The sequence below is a fragment of the Lissotriton vulgaris genome, chromosome 2_1 (genome assembly GCF_964263255.1).
Source record: "Lissotriton vulgaris chromosome 2_1, aLisVul1.2, whole genome shotgun sequence".
In the NCBI taxonomy this organism is placed as follows: domain Eukaryota; kingdom Metazoa; phylum Chordata; class Amphibia; order Caudata; family Salamandridae; genus Lissotriton; species Lissotriton vulgaris.
In genome coordinates this window covers 2,135,381,453-2,135,401,430 of record NC_141687.1, presented here as the reverse complement: position 1 = coordinate 2,135,401,430, position 19,978 = coordinate 2,135,381,453, and the positions used below count along the sequence as shown (strand labels likewise).

The window sequence follows — 19,978 nt, the reverse complement described above, 5'->3', positions numbered from 1 at the left end:
AAAGATAAGGCGTCGCAGGGAGAAGGGCGGGCTGGCGGGCCCAGACTTTCAGGCTTACGCATGGGCATTTCAGCTAGCGCATGCACGCATGCTTTTGAAAATAGCAACTGAGACAGGCCTGGGCCTTATGTGTTCCACCTTGCTGAGCTGTGAGGGAGTCTGGCAGGCCAGTTTCTTGTTCAAATTTGGAGACCCCAAATTTAAAAAAAAATAAAGCTGAAGGTACTACATGGGATGGCCAACATGTGGTATAGAGTGAGGCACTCGATTAATCTAGGATATCACTCAAGCAGAGCTCCAATATGGGATTTACCTGCGCCCCCAGCCTGGGCGGAAGATGCATTAGCCTTACCACCTAAAGAGGCTGGAATTATATCCTGGGGAGACTTGTTTTCTGATGGATCTCTACTTCCATGGAACTATTTGACCAACAAAGTCGGGCCGAGACTCTCAAGATTTAAATATCTACAAATTTCAAGTTGGGTTCAGGCATCTAGCACACAGTCCTCGCGGAACAGCAGTCTTCCCATAGGGGGAGGGAGTGAATTAGAGGTGTGTCTGGTGGACAAACCCCCTATAAAGAAAGAGATCTCACTCTGGTATAACATGATCCTAGAGGAAGCAGATGGTAAATTCTGTCTTCCAACGCAATTGTGGGCTGAGTCGATGCCAGGAAAAGATGTGGAAGAACTTTGGCTAACTTCATGCAGGATGCTGTGGGATTTGGTCAAGCCTGTTTGGCTCCGAAGGAACCACGTATGTACAATGCACAGGGCTTACTACTCCCCGCAGAGATTGTCAAAATTTTCCCTGACAGGTCCGGTCTCTTGCCCTAGATGTGGTCTGGAGGCGGCGTCCGACATTCATATGTTCTTTGAATGTCCACAAATTACCCCTTTCTGGCATTCCATAAGTAATAAACTGTCCTTGATACTGGATTTTCAGATCACTATTGATTTGGGCTTAGTCATCTTTGGCCTGAGTGGAAAGACCCGCAGCGCTGCCTCTAACCTGGTGTTCTATTCCATTTTGGCGGCTCGCAGGGAAATTTGCAGACATTGGAAAGACGCCTTGCCACCTACCTTTTACGAATGGCGTTCTTCAATTCTCCAGATTTCAAAACATGATCTGGCAAGGGGAGGGAATCAGGGAAAAAGAGTCTTTTGGAAGCTGCTGGAGAGGTCACGTTAATACCTGTTTTTTTTTTTCCCCCAGGTCCAATGATTAACGCAGTCATGGCTCACCTTCTGGTTCTGCTACTGTAGTGGCGGTGCTTTAAGGGCCCTGGTACCTCGGGCACTATTGTCCAATAAAACAGCCCGCACACTAGTTTCACGGCCTGCCAGATGTTACTGTTGGGATCTGGTCACCATCCCTCTTACGCTATCCCTGCCAGCTGACGCCGAGACAGTACAGAGGCACTGCCTGATTTTCTCCTCTGCGGCAGTTTTTTGTTTTGATAGATTGGAGCCATGTACGCAAATGAGGATTAAAAAAGAAAAAAAAAAAAAGAGTGCGGGTTTAGCTGAATGGCGTTTAGGGGTGTTAAGAAGCAGGCGAGCAGCACAATTTTGAACAATCTGTAATTTATTTATAGTTTTAGCTGGGGCTCCTAGATATAATGCATTAGCATAGTTCAGGTGTGACAAAATCAATGCCTGGACTAATATATTTTTGGCTAGAAGAGGAAGCACGAAAGGATCTTCCCAATCATTCTTAGGATTCCAAAACAGCTGGCTGCTACCTTACGTACCTGCTCTTTAGAATATAACTTAGAATCAAGCCATACACCTAAACTCTTAATATGGTCCTAAGGGGCAGGGGGAGCCCCTAAACAGCTGGGCCAAATGGATCCCAAGTGGGTTTACCCAGCAGTATGACCTCAGTCTTAGCTCCATTTAACTTCAAATAAGAATCGTCCATCCAGCTGGAACACTTTTCCAGACATAAACCTAGATTTGAACTGGAGTTCTCTTTTCCGTCATGTACAACCACAAACTGAGTACTACTATAATTTGGATAACAAAAGGAGTAACTATGCCCGCTACCAAACTCATATAAACATTAAATAGGGTGGGACTCGAGGAAGAGCCCTGAGGCCCCCCACATCTGAGTGGTATCATCCTAAAAGACAACAAAGGATCGATCTTCTAGATAGGATTGTATCCATTCTAATGCAGTTCTTGCCACTACAATCATTTTTAGTCTTTGGACCAACAATTGGTGGTTAACCGTATCGAAGGCTGCGCTGAGATCTAATAATATGAGTGCAGCGCAGCCCCCTCTATCTAATATTTTCCTCAGTTCTTCCACTGCTATCAACAGTGCAGTTTCTGTACCATGTTGTTGTCTAAATCCATTCTGTGATGGATGCAGACGAGAATTTTCTTCGAGGAAGGTGGATAATGTCCAATTTACGTGCTTTTCTGCTAGTTTGCCAATGCCTGGTAATAAAGAAATAGGCCGATAGTTAGCAAAAACCTCGGGCCCAAATTAGGTTTTTTTTTAAAGTGCTTTCACCCTGACCTGTTTCCATTGAGAAGGCACTCTACCAGTTGCCAAAGAAGCATTAATCACATTTAAGACAACAGGAGACACCGTCTCAGTAATTAGGTTTAAAATATTGGGGGGTACTACATCTGATGGTGTTCCTGATTTAAGCTGATTAAGGAGTCCTTGGAGAGAGGAAAGACTTAAAGGAGAAAAAACCTCCAATAACAAATTTCCATCTCGACCTGTCTCTTCAGGTATCAGAAGGTTGTGTAAAGCCAGTACTTGAGGAAAGGAGTTATAAATCTTTAGAATTTTATTGCAGAATTCTACCATATCATTACACCATTTAGGTGTATCTGTAATGAAAATGGGGGCCGTGGGAGGAGTAATGAGAGTTCCTACAGACCGTAAAATTTCACGTGGTCAATTATTTGATAGTGTGATTTTTTTCCTCATAATAGAGAGCTTTGGCTGCCTTTATTTCTACTTTATAAATCTTTATAGCCTCTCTGTAATTCTTTTTATTAGTTGCAGGGGAGTTTTTTCTCCACATTATTTCCAACTTTTTGCTGGATTGTTTAAGTTCCCTAAGTTTAGGCGTGTACCAAGTATTTTGATTGGATCCCAGTTTGTTATGGATCACTTGTTTTGGTAGAACTTTATCAAGAGATGGCTCAAGCCAGTTTACTAGGTTTCCATTCACAATGACTGGATCAGTTTCTAGATTAGGGGTCGTATTTTCCAGGCTGGTCACCCAAGATTTTATGGGCAATTTCGACCAAATCCGTCAGAACTTATACATTTTTTTGGGCGGGGCAGTTCCAGTCTATTATCCAGGAAAATGGTATTAAAAAACGATCAGTCCACGGTAATTATAGGATCGTTGACCAGAAGATCAGGGATATTTTAGAATATTGGGTCCAATAGATGGCCTTAACAGTGAGTGGGGCCTTTGCCTAAATGGGTAAATTGGAGACTCTCCAATCCTTCTGTTAGCTCGAATCTAGATGAAGATAGGGCGTCGTCAAAATGGAGAATAAAATCCCCAAGGAGGGTTAGATTGGGAAGAGAACTAGCTAAATTGGCAACCGCATCGGGTAGGTCTTTACAGAAGTTGCCTACAGCCCCTGTAGGTCGATATATAGGAATTCCTGAAAAGGTCTTAATGTGGGAAATAGTCAAGGTAAAATGGATGCTTTCACAGTCTGGAAGGGGGTTATTAGTAGAGCGACATTCAAATTTATTTTTGTATATAATAGCTAGACTGCCTCCTCTACCCGTAACGCGATCCTGCCTTGATATTACATAACCTGGAGGGAGTGCTTGAACAATCTTGGTGCACGAAAGAGGAGGAGGCGTCTTCACCCATTGTACTGTCAAACAGAAGTCCTGCTGCACACAACGTCATGTGACGTGTGACCACAGACATCTCTTCAACTTGTGCAACTGCGTGCTGCGGACATCTGAAGAAGATGGCCCCAAAGAAAGTTACTAGACCCTCCAGTACCAAGAAAGTTGCCAGTGAAAAGAAGAAACTGCCACTTACCGAGACTGGTGTGCCACCCAAGATCTTTTTTGGGAAATCAAAAATTGTGCCTGCAGCAGCGGTGTCTGGGCAGCAAGCTGGGAGCAGCACCTCCGCATCACTGGACCTACCCCTTTAAACTAGGCCCAAACGCATGTCTGTTGCAGAGGCGGTGAGCAAAATAGGGTATGGAGTTCCTCAGAAGCAGAGTGAATGAACGTTGAAGTACAGGTGGGAGCTACACCAAGAGTGGTGGTCCAACTCAGAGTAGAAACAGGGGAGATTCCCCTTTCGGAACTAGAGCTCTCACACACCTAGCAAGCTAGGTGTCATGCTTCATCATATGAGCCTGCCCCTCATCAGGTCGGCACTGCAATACCGGACGGGCACCCAGTACGGGGTTCTTTAGCGGGGATCTTTTGTTCCTGCCATTGGGTGAAGTGGGGGTAAGGGGCCTAGTGTGTGTAGATGTGGAGTACGAGAATTAAAACAGGTCAGTTAGTCCTAACAGTAATTTATTCGGTAAAGGCAAACTGCCTGAGTAAAAACAGGAAGAGTGGCAGTGAACTAGAGGTTAAGTATCTAGCTGTGTATTCTCTACTCTCAATCGGTCAACGTGTTTCGTGCTCCAAGCTTCAGGAGGATCAAGGCACTTCTTCAGGACCAAAATAACTATCTATACAACATGATAAGTGAAAAACTACATAACACGTTTTCAGGTAAGTACCCACATTTGTTGTCTAAGGGGGCCTGCAACAGAATCCGGCATTCGTGTGGACACCGATGTGTGTCCAACGTTCAGTGAACGCCTGTTTCGCGACCTACACTGCCATCGGGAGGCAGTCTAATAACGGCAATGCCGAATAGCAGTGATGTTAAAATTGACTTACCGTTAACACAAAGTAGTACCCAATCAATCCAGGGAACTTAGAAAAGTGGGATACAACAGCCGCAACCGCCCCCAATAGTAGTTGTTCGTCCCGAAGTAGGGGCAGTTCAGGAGATAGAGCTTACTGCAGAGGAAGAAGAGAAAGCCACTCTTTCAGAAGATCCATTGTCTTCTAGATCCCCAGCAAAGAAAACTAGGGTTAATCCATCAACTTCTTCTGAAAGACCCCCCTTCTGATGATCTAGATGCCACGTGGATCCCGCCACCTCAGTCTGAGAGTGAGACACGCCACAAGGGAAGGTTAGGGAAAAGGAATGTTCCAGAAAGCCTTAGAGTTATGGAGGTAGATGTAGAAGAGGAGGAAGAGGATGACGAGACAGTCATCATGGACATTAGTCCCGCCCGAGTGGAGACCGACATTACCCCATCCCAAATTGCTGTGAGGGATGTGGCACTGATACCACCAACACGGATCAAACCACCAACACCACCTCCAGCTTCCATATTACGCCGGCAGCCACGTACATCCTCCACAAGCACCACCACTGTTGAAGTAGGTACTGAAGAGAGTCAAACTTCACACTCACCTACCAGTTCATCAGGCATTGCAAGTGGCACCAGCAGCAGCACCAGGAAGTGGACCTCCCCAGTTTGGGACTTCTTTTCAGTTAGCAGGAAGGAGGTCAACATTGCTATATGCTCAAATTGTGGATAAGGTGTTAGTCGGGGTAAGCTAGGTACAAACTATGGTACCAGAGGCCAAGTAACCCATCTGAAAAAACACCACTTGATCCAGTGGAAGGCGCACCTCAGCAGCCAAAAACTGCACCCATTACTGCAGTTGGGGATAAAGAAGAAGTTGAAAATACGATCGCGGTTGAAGGTGAACAAGACATTTCCTCTGGGACACAAAGTAGCCCTGTCCCAAGCAGTACAGTGGTACTGTCCACATCCTCATCAGTAACATCTCAATGGCCCAACAGTAAGAGTCAGGCTGAGACACCAAGGGGTCCCAGGCAAGAGAGTACCGCAACAGAAAAACGTGAGTTGAGCACACAACATATGCGCCAAGAAGTCACCTGCATCAGTGTCACCTGAATATAAAAAATCCAGGCTACCATTCTCAGCATGTTTAGGTCTGAGGGGCAGTACGAATGCAACCACCCAACGGTACAATGCGAAGCTGGCTAAAATGTTAGCGCTGGACCGCCTTCCTTTTTCTTTTGTGGAAGGGGGTGTTTTTTTTTAATTTGTGGAAGGTTTCCAGCTGGTCCTATTGCGCCAGAGTTGCTGTTCCAGTACTACATCACGACGTGATGGAATTGCTTGGACAAGCTTTGCAGCAGAGTGCTGTTCACACTATCCACCTGACAACAGACATGTAGACCAGTTGCCAATGCCATTGATTACATGTGCATCACTGCACACTGGATCTCTTTTGTGGGAGTTAGAGAAAAGTTATCTGCAGCAGGTGTTGTTGACACTACTGAGATTTTTAATGCCACTCGGAAACATGCAACTGCAGCCATGTTCAGCATGGAGAAATCTCATACTGCTGCAAACATTTTGGAAGACTTTGACAGTAAGGTTGTCGAATGGTTGTGCCCAAGAGGGCTTAACATCGGTTTTGTTGCCACGGAAAATGGCAGTAATATATTTAGGGCCATGTACGATGGTGGCTATTTCAGGGTCCTGTGTTTGGTGCACTGCATTAACATCATTGTTCAAGACTTTCTGAAAAAAGAAGACAGAGTCAGCAACTTACTGGCCACCTGCAGAAGAATCTGCACACATATCAGCCATTCTTTTAAAGCCCGGAAGCAGCTGAGGATCATTTAATTTGAGAATAGAGTGCCAGTTAGAGCACTCATCCAGGAGCTGCCAACACATTGGAACTCTACTTATTACACCTTTGAACGTCTGTTTGAGCAGGACAGACCAATCATTGAATATGTCATGCAAAGAGGGTATAATACTATGAAAGGCATGACCATTGAGATGGACCAATGGGGCTTAGTAAAATGCCTGAAAGAGATGCTACTTCCTTTAGAGTTCTTAACATGTGAAGTCAGCAAGGAGGACTGTACTAGGGCCATGCTATTCCATTGTTGCACATGCTACAAGAACAGCTGAAGGGGGTGTCTGCAATGTGCGCAGGTGTGGAGGAAAAAAAAAGAAGCATACGAGTAGGTGGAGAGCTTAACCCTTCGCTAATCTGCAAATACAAGGGTGATAAAAGACATTGTGTCATCCAACCATTACATTTCTGCCACAATTCTGGATCCACAGTACAAAGCAGTACTGAATACATTGATTCCTTTTTCAGCAATGGATGTTGCCAAGTACAAAACTTGGTTAGCTGCGGAAGCCAGACGCTTAGAAAAAGAACGGCTAAGAAATAGAGGTCTGCTACTCCAGCCCACAATAAGTATTGGAGGGCAGCTGGCGTCAAGTTCAACTTCAGAGCCTGAGGGCAGTGCGTTTGGCTCACAGCAGTCAAAACCACCAACAATTCCAAGAACAACATTAACAACAAGAACAGGAGCATCAGCCCCACCAAAATCGGCACAGGACTGGTTTCTACCACAATGGCTTGGAAGGTCCAGTACTGAGGAAAAGGCAAAAGAGGGCGAGCAAAGCGGAGCACGCCTGAGCATTGAGAGGATGGTCCAGGCCTATTTGGAGGACCCAACATGGGTCTACATTGATCAAAACCCCTTGATGTATTGGTATGGGAAAAGGCGCCAATGGCCAGCGCTCAGCAGGCTGGCGATAAACTATCTGGCTTGCCCTGTCGCAAGTGTCTCTCCTGAGCGTGTTTTCAGAGCTCCTGCTGCTGTTCTTAAAGTGAAAAGGACCAGTCCCTCAACCCAAAACGTGGAGAGGTTAACCATGAGCAAAATTAATCAGAACTTTATACCATTGGATTACACCATACCTGAAGTAACACAGCAGGAAGGTGAGGCCAGCGACTTAGGTCATGGGTGTATGTTAGATGACCTACTTCTGGGTGAACCACCAGAGTTTGAGGAGGAGCACTTCTTCCCTTTACTTATGGGTGCCCCGGATCCCAGAGCAGCGAAACTCTGATCGGCGCACCCTCGCCCACTTGTGGCGATGCTCCTGGGTAGCGTAGCCGGGGCTGGCCTGCCGCCTGTTGCCACGTTTAAGGGGATGTGGCTCTGAACAAAAGAAACAAGGGCCTCCACCTCCACCTCAGTGAAAAGGGCGTGGGCTGCATCCATTCTGTTCCAGGGCCGTCTGCCGCAAGGAAGGCAGCTCTTGGTTGCAGGCGCAGCAGTAGCCTTGGCCTTCCCTTTCTTACTACTAGAGGTAGTAGTAGCCTTAGCCATGGTTCTGGATGGGCGAAGCGAAAAAGAAAATGTAGGAGTAAAAAATAGTCAGGAGAAGTTGTAGGAAAGTAAAAAAGCAAGTAATATAAAACAGTAGATAAAACACAATAAAACATCTCGCAAGCATGCGTTACAAGCAACTTTGCATGCTCTTGTAACTCTGCTTAGCATTGTTTTTTTGCTGCTTCGCGTAGGCTCGAACTCCGCCCGGGGTTTACCGAAAGCTGAGCTGACTGTTTAAACCTCCATGGCCTGCCCAAGACCAATTAGGTTACTTTGAAATACCCCCTCTTTCTGACCAGGGCGGTGGGTGAGGGGGGTCTTTGTAAATATTTTGATATTTCACCTTCTCCCTCAAAGGAAAACAAATTCCTGTTTGTAGCATATGTAGGTGTAAATTACCTGCTCTGCATATCCCTGCCATCTAGTTTGCCTCCTATATTTGAGTTGGGGACTGGGAAACAGTAGTTCAATGAAATATCATCTCTGTTTTCAGTCTAAAACTCTGTACCTCAAATGCTATGTCCTAAGTAGAATGCATAGGTAATTGTAGACGTGCATTCTGTGTTTCTGATATGATATGAACAAATGCAACTCAATGCTCTGAGAGTGAGAGTGTGGTAACGTGTGTTAACATCAACAGTCTCAATAAAAATGGGGGAAACATTTATCTGACTCCGTACTGTGATGCAAAAACATCCAAATAAGTGTAGCGAGAAAAAAACACAAAAGGTCATATTGTCATTGTCATAAATCGTACAAGGAGAACCTTCCTTACAAGACAGTGTGCCCCTTGTAGAAGAGCAGAGTGATGCGGGTGACTCATACTTAACCCTACCTGTACCCTTCTGCTTTCGCACACCACAACATAGGACAGTGAGAAAGCCCACTTCAGCCACTGATCAGTTATTCAATCATTCACATTTTATTTCTGCCCTCCACAGCATCGGGGAATGTGCCAGCCCGCTTTAGTCACTGCTCAGTTATTGTGCTATTTACATTTACATTTGTTTTTCACCCTCTACCACCTACATCATGGGGCAATGGGTCAGACTATTTCAGCCACTGATTAATTATCCAGCCATTCACATTTTGATCCCTCCCCACCACAGCCTCCTAAATGTGGTGGACATAGCAAAACATGAATGGCTGGATAACTGCTCAGTGGCTATAGTGGGCAGCTATATAATAATGTGGCCTAGGAGTGGGGTGCAAAGGAACCCTGGGTAGCAACACTGAAGACAAAAGGGTTGCCAGGTTTGCCTTTTCCTGGGGTGTCTGATAGCACCCCTGTGCCCTGTTTGCGCCCCCTACCGAAGGAAATGTGAAAATCTCTAAATGGTAGTATGCCTCACAAGGGAGATATGACCTATACCAACCCCCAGAATTGTGCTTCCCAGGGAGGCGGCAGGGTATGCATGGTGTGGGGCCAAGAAAGCAGCAGTAAAAATTAAAAGAAATGCAAAATTTTTCGTTCCCTTGGGGTTGATCACTCCACCATCCCTCCTAGCTCGCACGGCCACCACGCACTAAACCAAATAGACTGTGAGCGCTCGCTTGAATAACAGTATTTTTGTTTTATTTGAATTAAGCTTTAAATAACTGTTCTTCAGCCATTGGTATACTTTCACAAGGCAGGACTTAAAAGTGTTCTGTAGCTCACTGCTGACTTTCTGGAAGGAAAACAGGACCTGTTTTCCTTGTCCACATACGACATCACATTTAACCCAAACGGACAGATGATGCCAGATACACTTTGAGACTTTGAACAAGGCTGGGTTCAAGACAGAGCCCTGTGTGACACCATGAACAAAAATCTTTTTGTGAGACAAGAACAGCTAAAGAAAAATAGTCTGGCAACGGTCTGATTGTGAAATCCTAAGCCAAAAGCCGGACTACATATTTTGGTCTTGGACAATAATTCTCAAAGAATAGGAGACACTGTTGAAAGCTACAGAAAGCTCAAACAGCACTACTACTGCTGTTTGTCCTTGGTTTCTCCACAACTGGGCAGCAATTACCTGCTTGGGTACTACAGACCGTACAAGGTTTCCATATAGAGTTCTACGGTTCACTTATCCAAGGAAGGCCTCTTATCCAGCGGGGTTTATAGTCTGCCATCCAACCCTGGTGGATGTAGAGGTGATGGACTTAATCCACAAGGGTACGATCGTTCAAACGTCCTCTCACCGCCAGGGTTTCATCAGTTATCTCTTTGAGGGATGGCAGTCAATGTCCAGTAATCACCTTGAAGGAATTCAAAGAGTGGCTGGATTACTGCCACTTCAAGATGGAGCGGAACAAAACGGGGTGGTGATGGACGGAGCATCTGAACCAATCAAACACTCACACCCAGTCAACAGATCTGGGTTTAATTCATCACAGTTCTTTAGCCCACTCGGCCACCCCAGTTCAGACATGTCCATATGCAAATCAGTCTGACCCTGTGCCTCATGGGAACAGTCCAGCCTGAACTGCCATGCCTTCCCTGGACCGGGAACAAGCTTCCGAGGACCGGTTTCTGGCATTTCAGCCGTCTTCAGCCTGGCTTGCTTGAATCCAGTGGCAAAGCGAGCAAGGGACTCACGTCTGAGCATACCCTGCCAACTTATGGCGAACAAAGAGGTACAAAAGGGGGGTAATGGATGGAGCATCTGAACCAATCAAACACTCACACCCAGTCAACAGATCTGGGTTTAATCCATCACCATTCTTTAGCCCACTCTGCCACCCGAGTTCAGACATGGCCATATGCAAATCAGTCTGACCCTGTGCCTCATGGGAACAGTCCAGGCCAAACTGCCAAGCCATGCCTTCCATGGACCGGAAACAAGCTTCCGAGGACCGGTTTCTGGCATTTCAGCCGTCTTCAGCCCGGCTTGCTTGAATCTAGTGGCAAAGTGAGCAAGGGACTCACGTCTGAGCATACCCTGCCAACTTATGGCTAACAAAGGGGTACAAAAGGGGGTGGTGATGGACGGAGCATCTGAACAAATCAAACACTCACACCCAGTCAACAGATCTGGGTTTAATCCATCACCGTTCTTTAGCCCACTCTGCCACCCCAGTTCAGACATGGCCATATGCAAATCAGTCTGACCCTGTGCCTCATGGGAATAGGCCAGCCCGAACTGCCAAGCCAGGCCTTCCCTGGACCGGAAACAAGCTTCCGAGGACCGGTTTCTGGCATTTCAGTCGTCTTCAGCCCGGCTTGCTTGAATCCAGTGGCAAAGTGAGCAAGGGACTCACGTCTGAGCATAACCTGCCAACTTATGGCGAACGAGTCAAGGCTGATTTGCAATTTTCTGAACTGGGGTGGTGTGGAGTGCAAAAACATGATGGATATAGGCCCAGATCTCTGTACTGGGGTGAATGTATGACATTGTTCGGCATTCTGTCCATCAACTGTGGTTTTTGCATTTGTCACCCGAGTGGGATGGGTATGCTCAGACGTGAGCCCCATGCTCTCCACACCACTGGAGTCGAGCTATCCTGGCTGAAGACGGCTGATAGCCAGAAACCGGTCCCAGGATGCTTGAATCCGGTCCAGGAAAGACATGGCTTGGCAGTTCGGGCTGGACTGTTCCCATGAGGCACAGGGTCAAGGCTGATTTGCATATGGCCATGTCTGAACTGTGGTGGTGTGGAGTGCAAAAAAATTATGGATTTAGGCCCAGATCTGTACTGGGGTGAAAGTATGACATTGTTCTGCATTATGTCCATCAACTGTGGTTTTTGCATTTGTCACCCCGAGTGGGATGGGTATGCTCAGACGTGAGCCCCATGCTTTCCACACCACTGGAGTCAAGCTATCCTCGCTGAAGACGGCTGATAGCCAGAAACCGGTCCTAGGATGCTTGATTCCAGTCCAGGAAAAACATGGCTTGGCAGTTCGGGCTGGACTGCACCCATGAGGCACAGGGTCAAGGCTGATTTGCATATGGCCATGTCTGAACTGGGGTGGTGTGGAGTGCAAAAAAATTATGGATTTAGGCCCAGATCTCTGTACTGGGGTGAATGTATGACATTGTTCTGCATTCTGTCCATCAACTGTGGTTTTTGCACTTCAAGATGGAGGGCACTCAACTCCTGAGAGAGCTCCTTCAACTCAACAATTGGATGGTGCACCTCGACCACAAGGGCGCCTATCTGGTGTTCAGATTTTTCAACACCACCATCGCTTCCTCCAGTTTCAATGATGGGGCTAGACATTCTAATTCACCGCTCTTCTGTTCAGCAGGTCCTGCACCCCCTGGTGTTTTACAAATGTGATGCGCCCTGTGGTAGAATTCCTCAGAGCCCTGGGTGTTTGCCTTATTGTTTATCTAGACAACATTATCCTCATGGACCAGTGCCAATGGCACCTTTCAATGTTACTTAAGATGGCGGTCTCCCTGTTTGAATCCCTTGGCTCCATCATGAACCAATAGAAGTTTGTCGTTTTGCCCACTCAGTCTCCAGTGTTTCTGGGTTTCTAAGTGGATTCAGAACGAGCCATTCTCAGCCTTCCTCCCAAAAAGATAAGACACTAACTGCGTCGAACAGCAGCTAGACTGACCACCTCCTTATGGCCTCCTTATGGCAAATAACAAGGATGGGGGGCTTGCTGTCATCTTCAATTCAGGCCATCTTTCCGGGGCCCCTCCACTATCGGCCTTCCACGGACTCGAGCAGGTAAACCTCAGGAAAGTCCTCACGTATTCTCAAATGGTCCTACCAACAGACAAAGCCAGAGAAGGGATACAGTGGTGGCAAACGCACATGGAGGCCTGGAATGGCATAGCAATTTTCAGCTCCCTCCCAGACCTAGTTATAGAGGCTGATGCCTGCAGGATGAGCTGGGGTGCATGGTGTGGGGAATTATCCACCAGAGGTTGTTGGTCCTCTCACGAAAGATCCCTGCACATCAACTGTCTCGAACTTCTGGAAGGTTCCTTCGTGGTCTGGTGTTGGAGCAAGGATCAAATGAAGAATTGTGTCCTACTCAAGATTGACAATGTAGCAGCAGTGTGTTACATAAATCATCTAGGGAGCACTCAATCCAAGACCGTCTCAAATCAGGCCAGGGACTTCTGGAAATATTGATTTTCAAATCAGGTCTCAGTGACGGCAGAGCACCTCCCAGGGAAGTCCAACAAAATGGTGGACTGGCATTTGCACCATCTGAAAGATGCAAGTCTATGGCAGTTGAACCCGTCGGTGTTCCAAGCCCTTTAATCCCGGTGGGGTCCGTTTTCAGTGGATCTCTTTGCATCGCGCCTGGATCATCATCTTCCCAGGTACTACAGCTGGTGCCCGGATCGTGAAGCGGTAGCCTGGTATCTGGTTCTACTGGAACTTTCTTGTGATTTTCCAATACTTCTATCCCTTCTTTACAGATCTCCTTCGGGACCCCGAGGGGAATTGCCACCCGTTGGTGCTGGAAGGGTCCCTCCTTCTTAAGGCATGGAGGATTACAGGAAATGCTGGAAGGTCCCAGGGCTTTCGAACAATGCTGCGTTGCTCCTCTCCCAGGCATGGGGTTACAGTACCATCAAACTGAACAGATCGGCATGGTCTCGATGGTTGGGTGGTGTCTCCAATGATATCTAGATCCAGTGGGGGCGGACTTTGTACATATCTTCAATTTCTTAGCCTTCCAGGCCGCAGAAGGCCTAGCTTATAGATCCATCAACATTTTCAGGTATGCAATATCGGTGGGCGGGCCATGTGGTGATTGGGGATGGCCCAGCAGGGGAACACACTTTGGTGAGGAAACTCCTTAGAGGCATTTCGTTATCCCTCCCTCCAAAGCCTCAGTACTCAACCATTTGGGATGTCAATAAGTTCCCTAACCTTTTCTTGTCTTGGCAGTCCAATGAGTACCTTTCCAGGAAGGATATCTCATCCATATTGGACACCTTTTTTCATCTGATTTCATGCTAAAGGGTCTCGAACGTCAGAGCACTGGACATAACAGGAAGAGTTTTTACTCCAGATGAGGTTACATTACTTCTCTCTTGTCTTAGAAAATGTAACTTACATTTGGTTACTTACCCTTTCTTTTCCAGATTCCCCTAAATTGTGCGTTGTGTAGTGTATTAAGAGTTATGAGATAATGACGGCAGACACCTGTCCACACAGAGAAAGGCAACTCTTGTTTATCCTTGGGGGGCCATTCAAGGCAGCATACTCACCTACTATAGCTAGATGGGTCTGATAAGTTATGCATGAGGCTGGCATTGATACCTCCGTTTTTCGCGCTCACTCACTAGAGCTTAAAAAGCTTTTTTCCTTGGGGCTCGCCTGAAGGGTATCTTTAATGCAGCAAACTGCATTCAAAAGGTTCTACTTTAAACCAGCCGCTAGCATCGCATCCCTGGTGATGTAGAAGCTTAAAGCCTGCCTGATACTCGTCTCCGGTCCTGACACAAAATGAACAAGTTTCAATTCTATTAAGGATACGGAGGCGAGGATTAGCCCACCCTGTCAGGGTACATAACCACTCCCAAATAGGGGATTTCTCAGTACTGGTGGGTACTATGGTGTAGTCCTTTTTACTTGGAACTCCAGATTATCTAGAAGGTATGTATGCTGTTGCTTTACTTACAACGCTTTATATCATGTTTATTAATGTGTGTTCAATATTTCTTTAAGTTCATATGGAATTAGGCAGGAATGAAGGCTACATTACTCGATCTTGGTTACAGGAAGAAAGAAAAGGCAGCAACAGAGTTGAAGGATTATAAAGGAGTCCCAGATATCGTTGATTGGATGGTAAATCAATGCTGAACTACTGACTTTTTCCCACTGGCATTTAGGACACAAAGTCATTTATTGTGTTTTTTTTAGATGGCTGCCTTTTAATAAAACGTCGAAAGCACTGCATAATCCTCACCTCCGTTTCCATAATAGAATTCCGTACAGTGGTGTAATGCAAAACCGTGCCACTCCCTGTAGCTTTTCTGGGAATGTGTCTGATAACTATAAACATCTTCTTTTTGATGTCTCCATCATTGCTTTAATGCTGTATTCAGTATCACACAAAATGATGCCAAGGCATGACATAAGCAACAGCTGTACTCCGTTGAATTTACCTTAGCCACCGACAACTCTTCCTGAAATGCTGACATGTACCACGTTCAGGCAGAGGTTTTCCAGCTTGAATAGCAGGATCTCGCAACGCTTTTCTCGGTCTTTGCAAAGGATCTCCTAAAATGTAAAGAATAGATAAACAGGCATGAGCATAACTTCACAAAGCAGCCATTTCCTCGGTGAACACATAATCATGGAGCTTTTAACAATGATTTGTAACATCCCAAAGCTAAAAACCAAAAGTAACTCTGGAACATGTTGTAAAACCTGCCCAATATCACACCAGCAAGTAAAATGAGTGCCTATGATTGTCAGTGTTTTGGGGTGGAAAATGGCATTCTTCTCAGAAGGAACATTTTTTAAAATACAACAATAAAACATTATTACAAAGAAATTGGCTAAAACCATAGGTTTTTTAGGCAGGTCTGAAGAAGAATTGTTTAAATATTTAAATGTTTTGTTAAAAGATCGCTATCAAAATGATCTTGCACATCAAGTTAAGGATGTCATAGCATCCGCAGTGTATCTCGGAATGAGCTTGAACTACCGGCTTCAGCTACTTTTGAAATTAACTATTAACTGATCATTTGCATATAATTTTCATTGAGTACTGTTAAACATGGCACCATTGGCGTGGGTCTCCCTTACATTTTTTGCTTTTGTCTCCTCTGTCTGCTGGTGTTGGATACTCTGGGCGCTATGCCACTGCCATTCATCGCCACAGCGCGAATGCTCCCTATTGTAAATTGACTATTACATTCTATAATTCTTGCAATTATGCCTCAAGGGACCTGATAGGAAAGCCGAATTTAGTATGCCTGAGCATATCTGGTAGTAAAGAATATTTCTATATTCTGTGGCTGAAAATACCACTTTTAGAATATGGGTATTTTCCTGCCTAAGCCTTCCAGTGTGCTCTGCTGTTATGTGTATTGGCTGTCAACTTTTGGAGGGACAGGGCAGGCTGAGCCCTACCTGGATTGAATAGAGAGATCTGCAGTTGGAGTATGGGATGGGGTGAACCTTTGATCTGAGCAGGGCTGTGCCTGGCAAGGTGAATGATGGCTCCACCTCCCACTGTGCGTCTAATGGCAGACCCCCTTTTCCTGAAAGGCAGGATGCAGACTTGTAAACAAAGTGCTCCAGGACGACACCAAACTGGTGCTGTGGTGTGTTACATCTGGATGTCAAGACAGACCTCTTTCCGTGTACCGAGAGGGAAAGGACTTTGAAACTTTCCTCCATCTTGCTGAAGCAACTACCAAAGGGCCTGATTTGAGCTTGCCTCCTGCTGAAGTCTCAGGGACTTTAGACTTCACCCATCAGCTGTTCAGATTCCTATTTGAGGGGAATTCTCCTTGCAGGTGAGGACCCTGTTGAGATTCAGAGCCTCTGGTTCTACTGCGGGGAACGCTGTCTCAAAGTCAACGTATCGCTAGTGTGGGCTGCTGCAGCCGAGTGCCCGCATTTGCCGTACTACGAAAATCATCGCTTTTGCTATTGTGGGCCACCCCAGCTGAGGAGCTGTTGCCGCTGAGAGCCTGCATTTGCCTGTGTTACCAAAGTCATCGCTATTGTGGGCTGCCGCAGAGGAGAAAGCTGTTGCCGTTCACAGCCTGCATTTGCCTGTGTTACTAAAGTCATCATTATCGCTATTGTGGGCCGCCGCAGCTGAAGAGTTGTTGCCGCTGAGAGCCCGCATTTGCCTGTGTTACCAAAGTCATTGCTATCGTGGGCCACAGCAGCTGAGCTGTTGTTGCAGCTGAGTGCCAGCATTTGCCATCCTACGAGAATCATCGATATCGCGGGTCGCTGCGGCTGAGGAGCTGTGCCGCTGAGAGCCCGCATTTGCCGTCCTACGAGAATCATTGCTAGCACTATTGTGGGCCGCTGCAGCTGAGAAGCTGTGCCGCTGAGTGCCCACACTAGTCACCACTTCGAGGATCTTGTTATCACCTGCGTGTGCCGCTGGGTGCCCGTCCCAGGATTATCGTGAGTGCACGCCACGGACCTCTACAGCCGGGAGCTGTGGCCGCTACGAGTCCGCCTTTCAGTCCCTCAGCTACCTTGTGAGGCTGCGTGCCGCGCCCCTTTAAATCTCAGGTATATTGTGATTCACCGGGTCCCGTGGACCCCAACCTCAAACTAAGTTCGTTCCCCACACTTTTTGAGTGCTTTTATTGCTTTGAAGTGAATCTGTAATTATGTGCATTGTGGCTCTTAAGCCTTGTGTTCAATCTATATAAAGAGAACTATTTTTCTATAACTACTTGTGTCCGTTTGTAGCATCCTTCCTGCGTTATTGTGTATGGTCATAAATGCTACACACACTGCCTCTGCGATAGGCCTGTCTGCTCATGCTACGTTACCACAGGGTTGAGCAGGGGTTATCAAAGGGTGTAGCCCCTTTACTCTGACTTAGGAAGAAGGAGCCCTATTTGGACCTCCGCTCCAGCCGCTGCCAACTAGAGATCCCCATTTCTAACAAGTACCCTAACTTTTTTACAGCACCAGTTTTTTAATTTTAGGAAATTGCCTAATTTTATTCAGAACTCTCCGATTGGTCATTTTCCTCAAAAACAAATATTGTTCCCAAATATCAACTTGAATTTTTCTTTTATTAGGGGGTCCTCATAAAGAGACAATGGCCGAAGTGGTAGTGATCCCCAAACTGGGGAAGGACCCCCAGGAATGTGCATCGTACCACCCTATTTCTCTGCTCAATGTCGAGCTGAAGATTTTTACGAGGGTTTTAGAAGTGAGACTCTCTCCTCACATGCAGGGTCCATTTGACCCGGATCAATTGGGCTTTATCCCAAAACGTAACTGTACTGACAGGACCCGGTGGTGCTGTCACCTACTGAATAAGATGCAGCGCACGTAGACCCCGGCGGTACTCCTGTCAGTGGACGCCGAGAAGGCATTTGACCGGGTCCACTGGCCCTATCTCCGCCACGTCCTCTGTCTATTTGGTATTGGGGAGCAATGTATGCAGTGGGTGAATTGTATATACCATAGCCCACAGGCATGCATCAGAGTGAATGGGGTAGCCTCTCCTCCCTTTCAGATCGGGCAGGGCACGCGACAGGGGTGCCCACTCTCACCTCTCGTATTTGCACTCAATATTGAGCCATTTGCTGAACGAGTTCGACAGCTCCCTACCATCACCGGGATCCGGACGGGAGAGAGAGAGCACAATATTTTGCTTTATGCAGATGACGTGGTGCTTTTTCTGACACAACCGCTACTCTCACGCCCTCCCCTTCTAGCAGAGAAAGATGCATTCAGCATGGCGTCAGGTTTTAAAATCAACCTGCCAAAGTCCCTCAGCCTAACATTGCCCAAAATGGACCAGCAACAAGTAGCAGCACAGTTCCCATTCTCATGGGCTTTTTAGTGGCATCAGGTATCTGGGGATCCGGGTTTTCCCAAAAGTTGATAAGATTGCCCAGGTAAACTACTTGGAGATCTTAACCAAAGTATGACAGGGGCTGCACAGCTGAAAGAAACACATCCTCTCATGGTTGGGCAAGATTGCTGCAATCAAGATGACGATTTTACCCAGTTTTCTTTACATAATGCTGACACTCTCACTACGTCCGCCGCATAAAATATTGGCCCAGCTGCAGCAGCTTGTTGACAGCTTTATATGGGGTGGGAAGAGGGTGCGCATAGCTCGCCAACTAATATATTTGAGGCAAGAGGATGGGGACTCGGGGTCCCGCGTTTGGGGCGTTATTACGAGGAAGCCCAATTACGCTACATGTTAGAGTGGTACCAACTGGAATCAGAAAAACATTGGTGTTTCATCGACCGACGGGTAGCTGGTATCCACATCTGGAAGGTCCCCTGGCTTCCAAAGCGACACAGTAGACTGGGCAAGTACATTTTCCCGGTTTTGAGGCCAACAATGAAGGTATGGGACAGAGTACAAGAGAGATGTAAGATCTCAACTGTTGTGTCCCCTTTGACCCCCTTTATAGGGAACCGGGACTCCCCCCCCCCCCCTGTTCATACAGGGGATGCGTACATGAAATGGCCGGAAGCCAACTGCAAACGCATAAGAGACCTTTTTGACACACAGGGAGTTATGGACTTCCCCCAACTTGTGACGGGCTTTGGGATACCCAAGGAAGTACCAGGTGCTGCGCCACTGGGTCACCCAACCCCAGGTACGTCCACACGCAGGTCGCCCTCTTACTAAGTTTGAGCTCTGGTTCATCACCCATAACTCAAATAAACGTCTCATCAGATATCTACAACTTTCTGAACAAAGCTAAGAACCCCTCGACGTCCCTGGTGAAACACAGGTGGGAATCAGAACTGGAGAGGGAATTTTCCCCGAAGGAGTGGGCGGACATTATTCAGAGGGCCCTAGACCCTTCCTGTAGTACCACGGGTAAGGAAATGCTATTGAAAATTGTGCATTATTAGTACTATATGGTGCAGATGAGCACAGATGGGCACACTGACCCACATTCTATGGCAATATCCTAAGATACAAGCCTTCTGGGACTCAATCCTATCTGATGTTGATAATATATAGCATATGGAGCTCCTTAGATTTCCTAGCTACATCCTGTTGGGACTTCCCAACCCCCTTACTTATCCTCTTAAATCATGTAGCAGCAGAGCGATTACTTT

At 46.6% G+C, this 19,978-nt stretch overlaps 1 protein-coding gene across 2 annotated transcripts in view; it reads right to left on the bottom strand.

Annotated features, from left to right (window-relative positions):
* Positions 1 to 19,978, bottom strand: part of LOC147733823 (uncharacterized) — a 452,276-nt gene that overhangs the window by 46,702 nt on the left and 385,596 nt on the right. For both annotated transcript variants that reach the window (XM_086958409.1, XM_086958408.1), the window contains one exon: positions 15,337 to 15,451. In XM_086958409.1, coding sequence (XP_086814535.1) covers positions 15,337 to 15,451 — 115 coding nt within the window. The remainder of the gene's footprint in view (positions 1 to 15,336; positions 15,452 to 19,978) is intronic.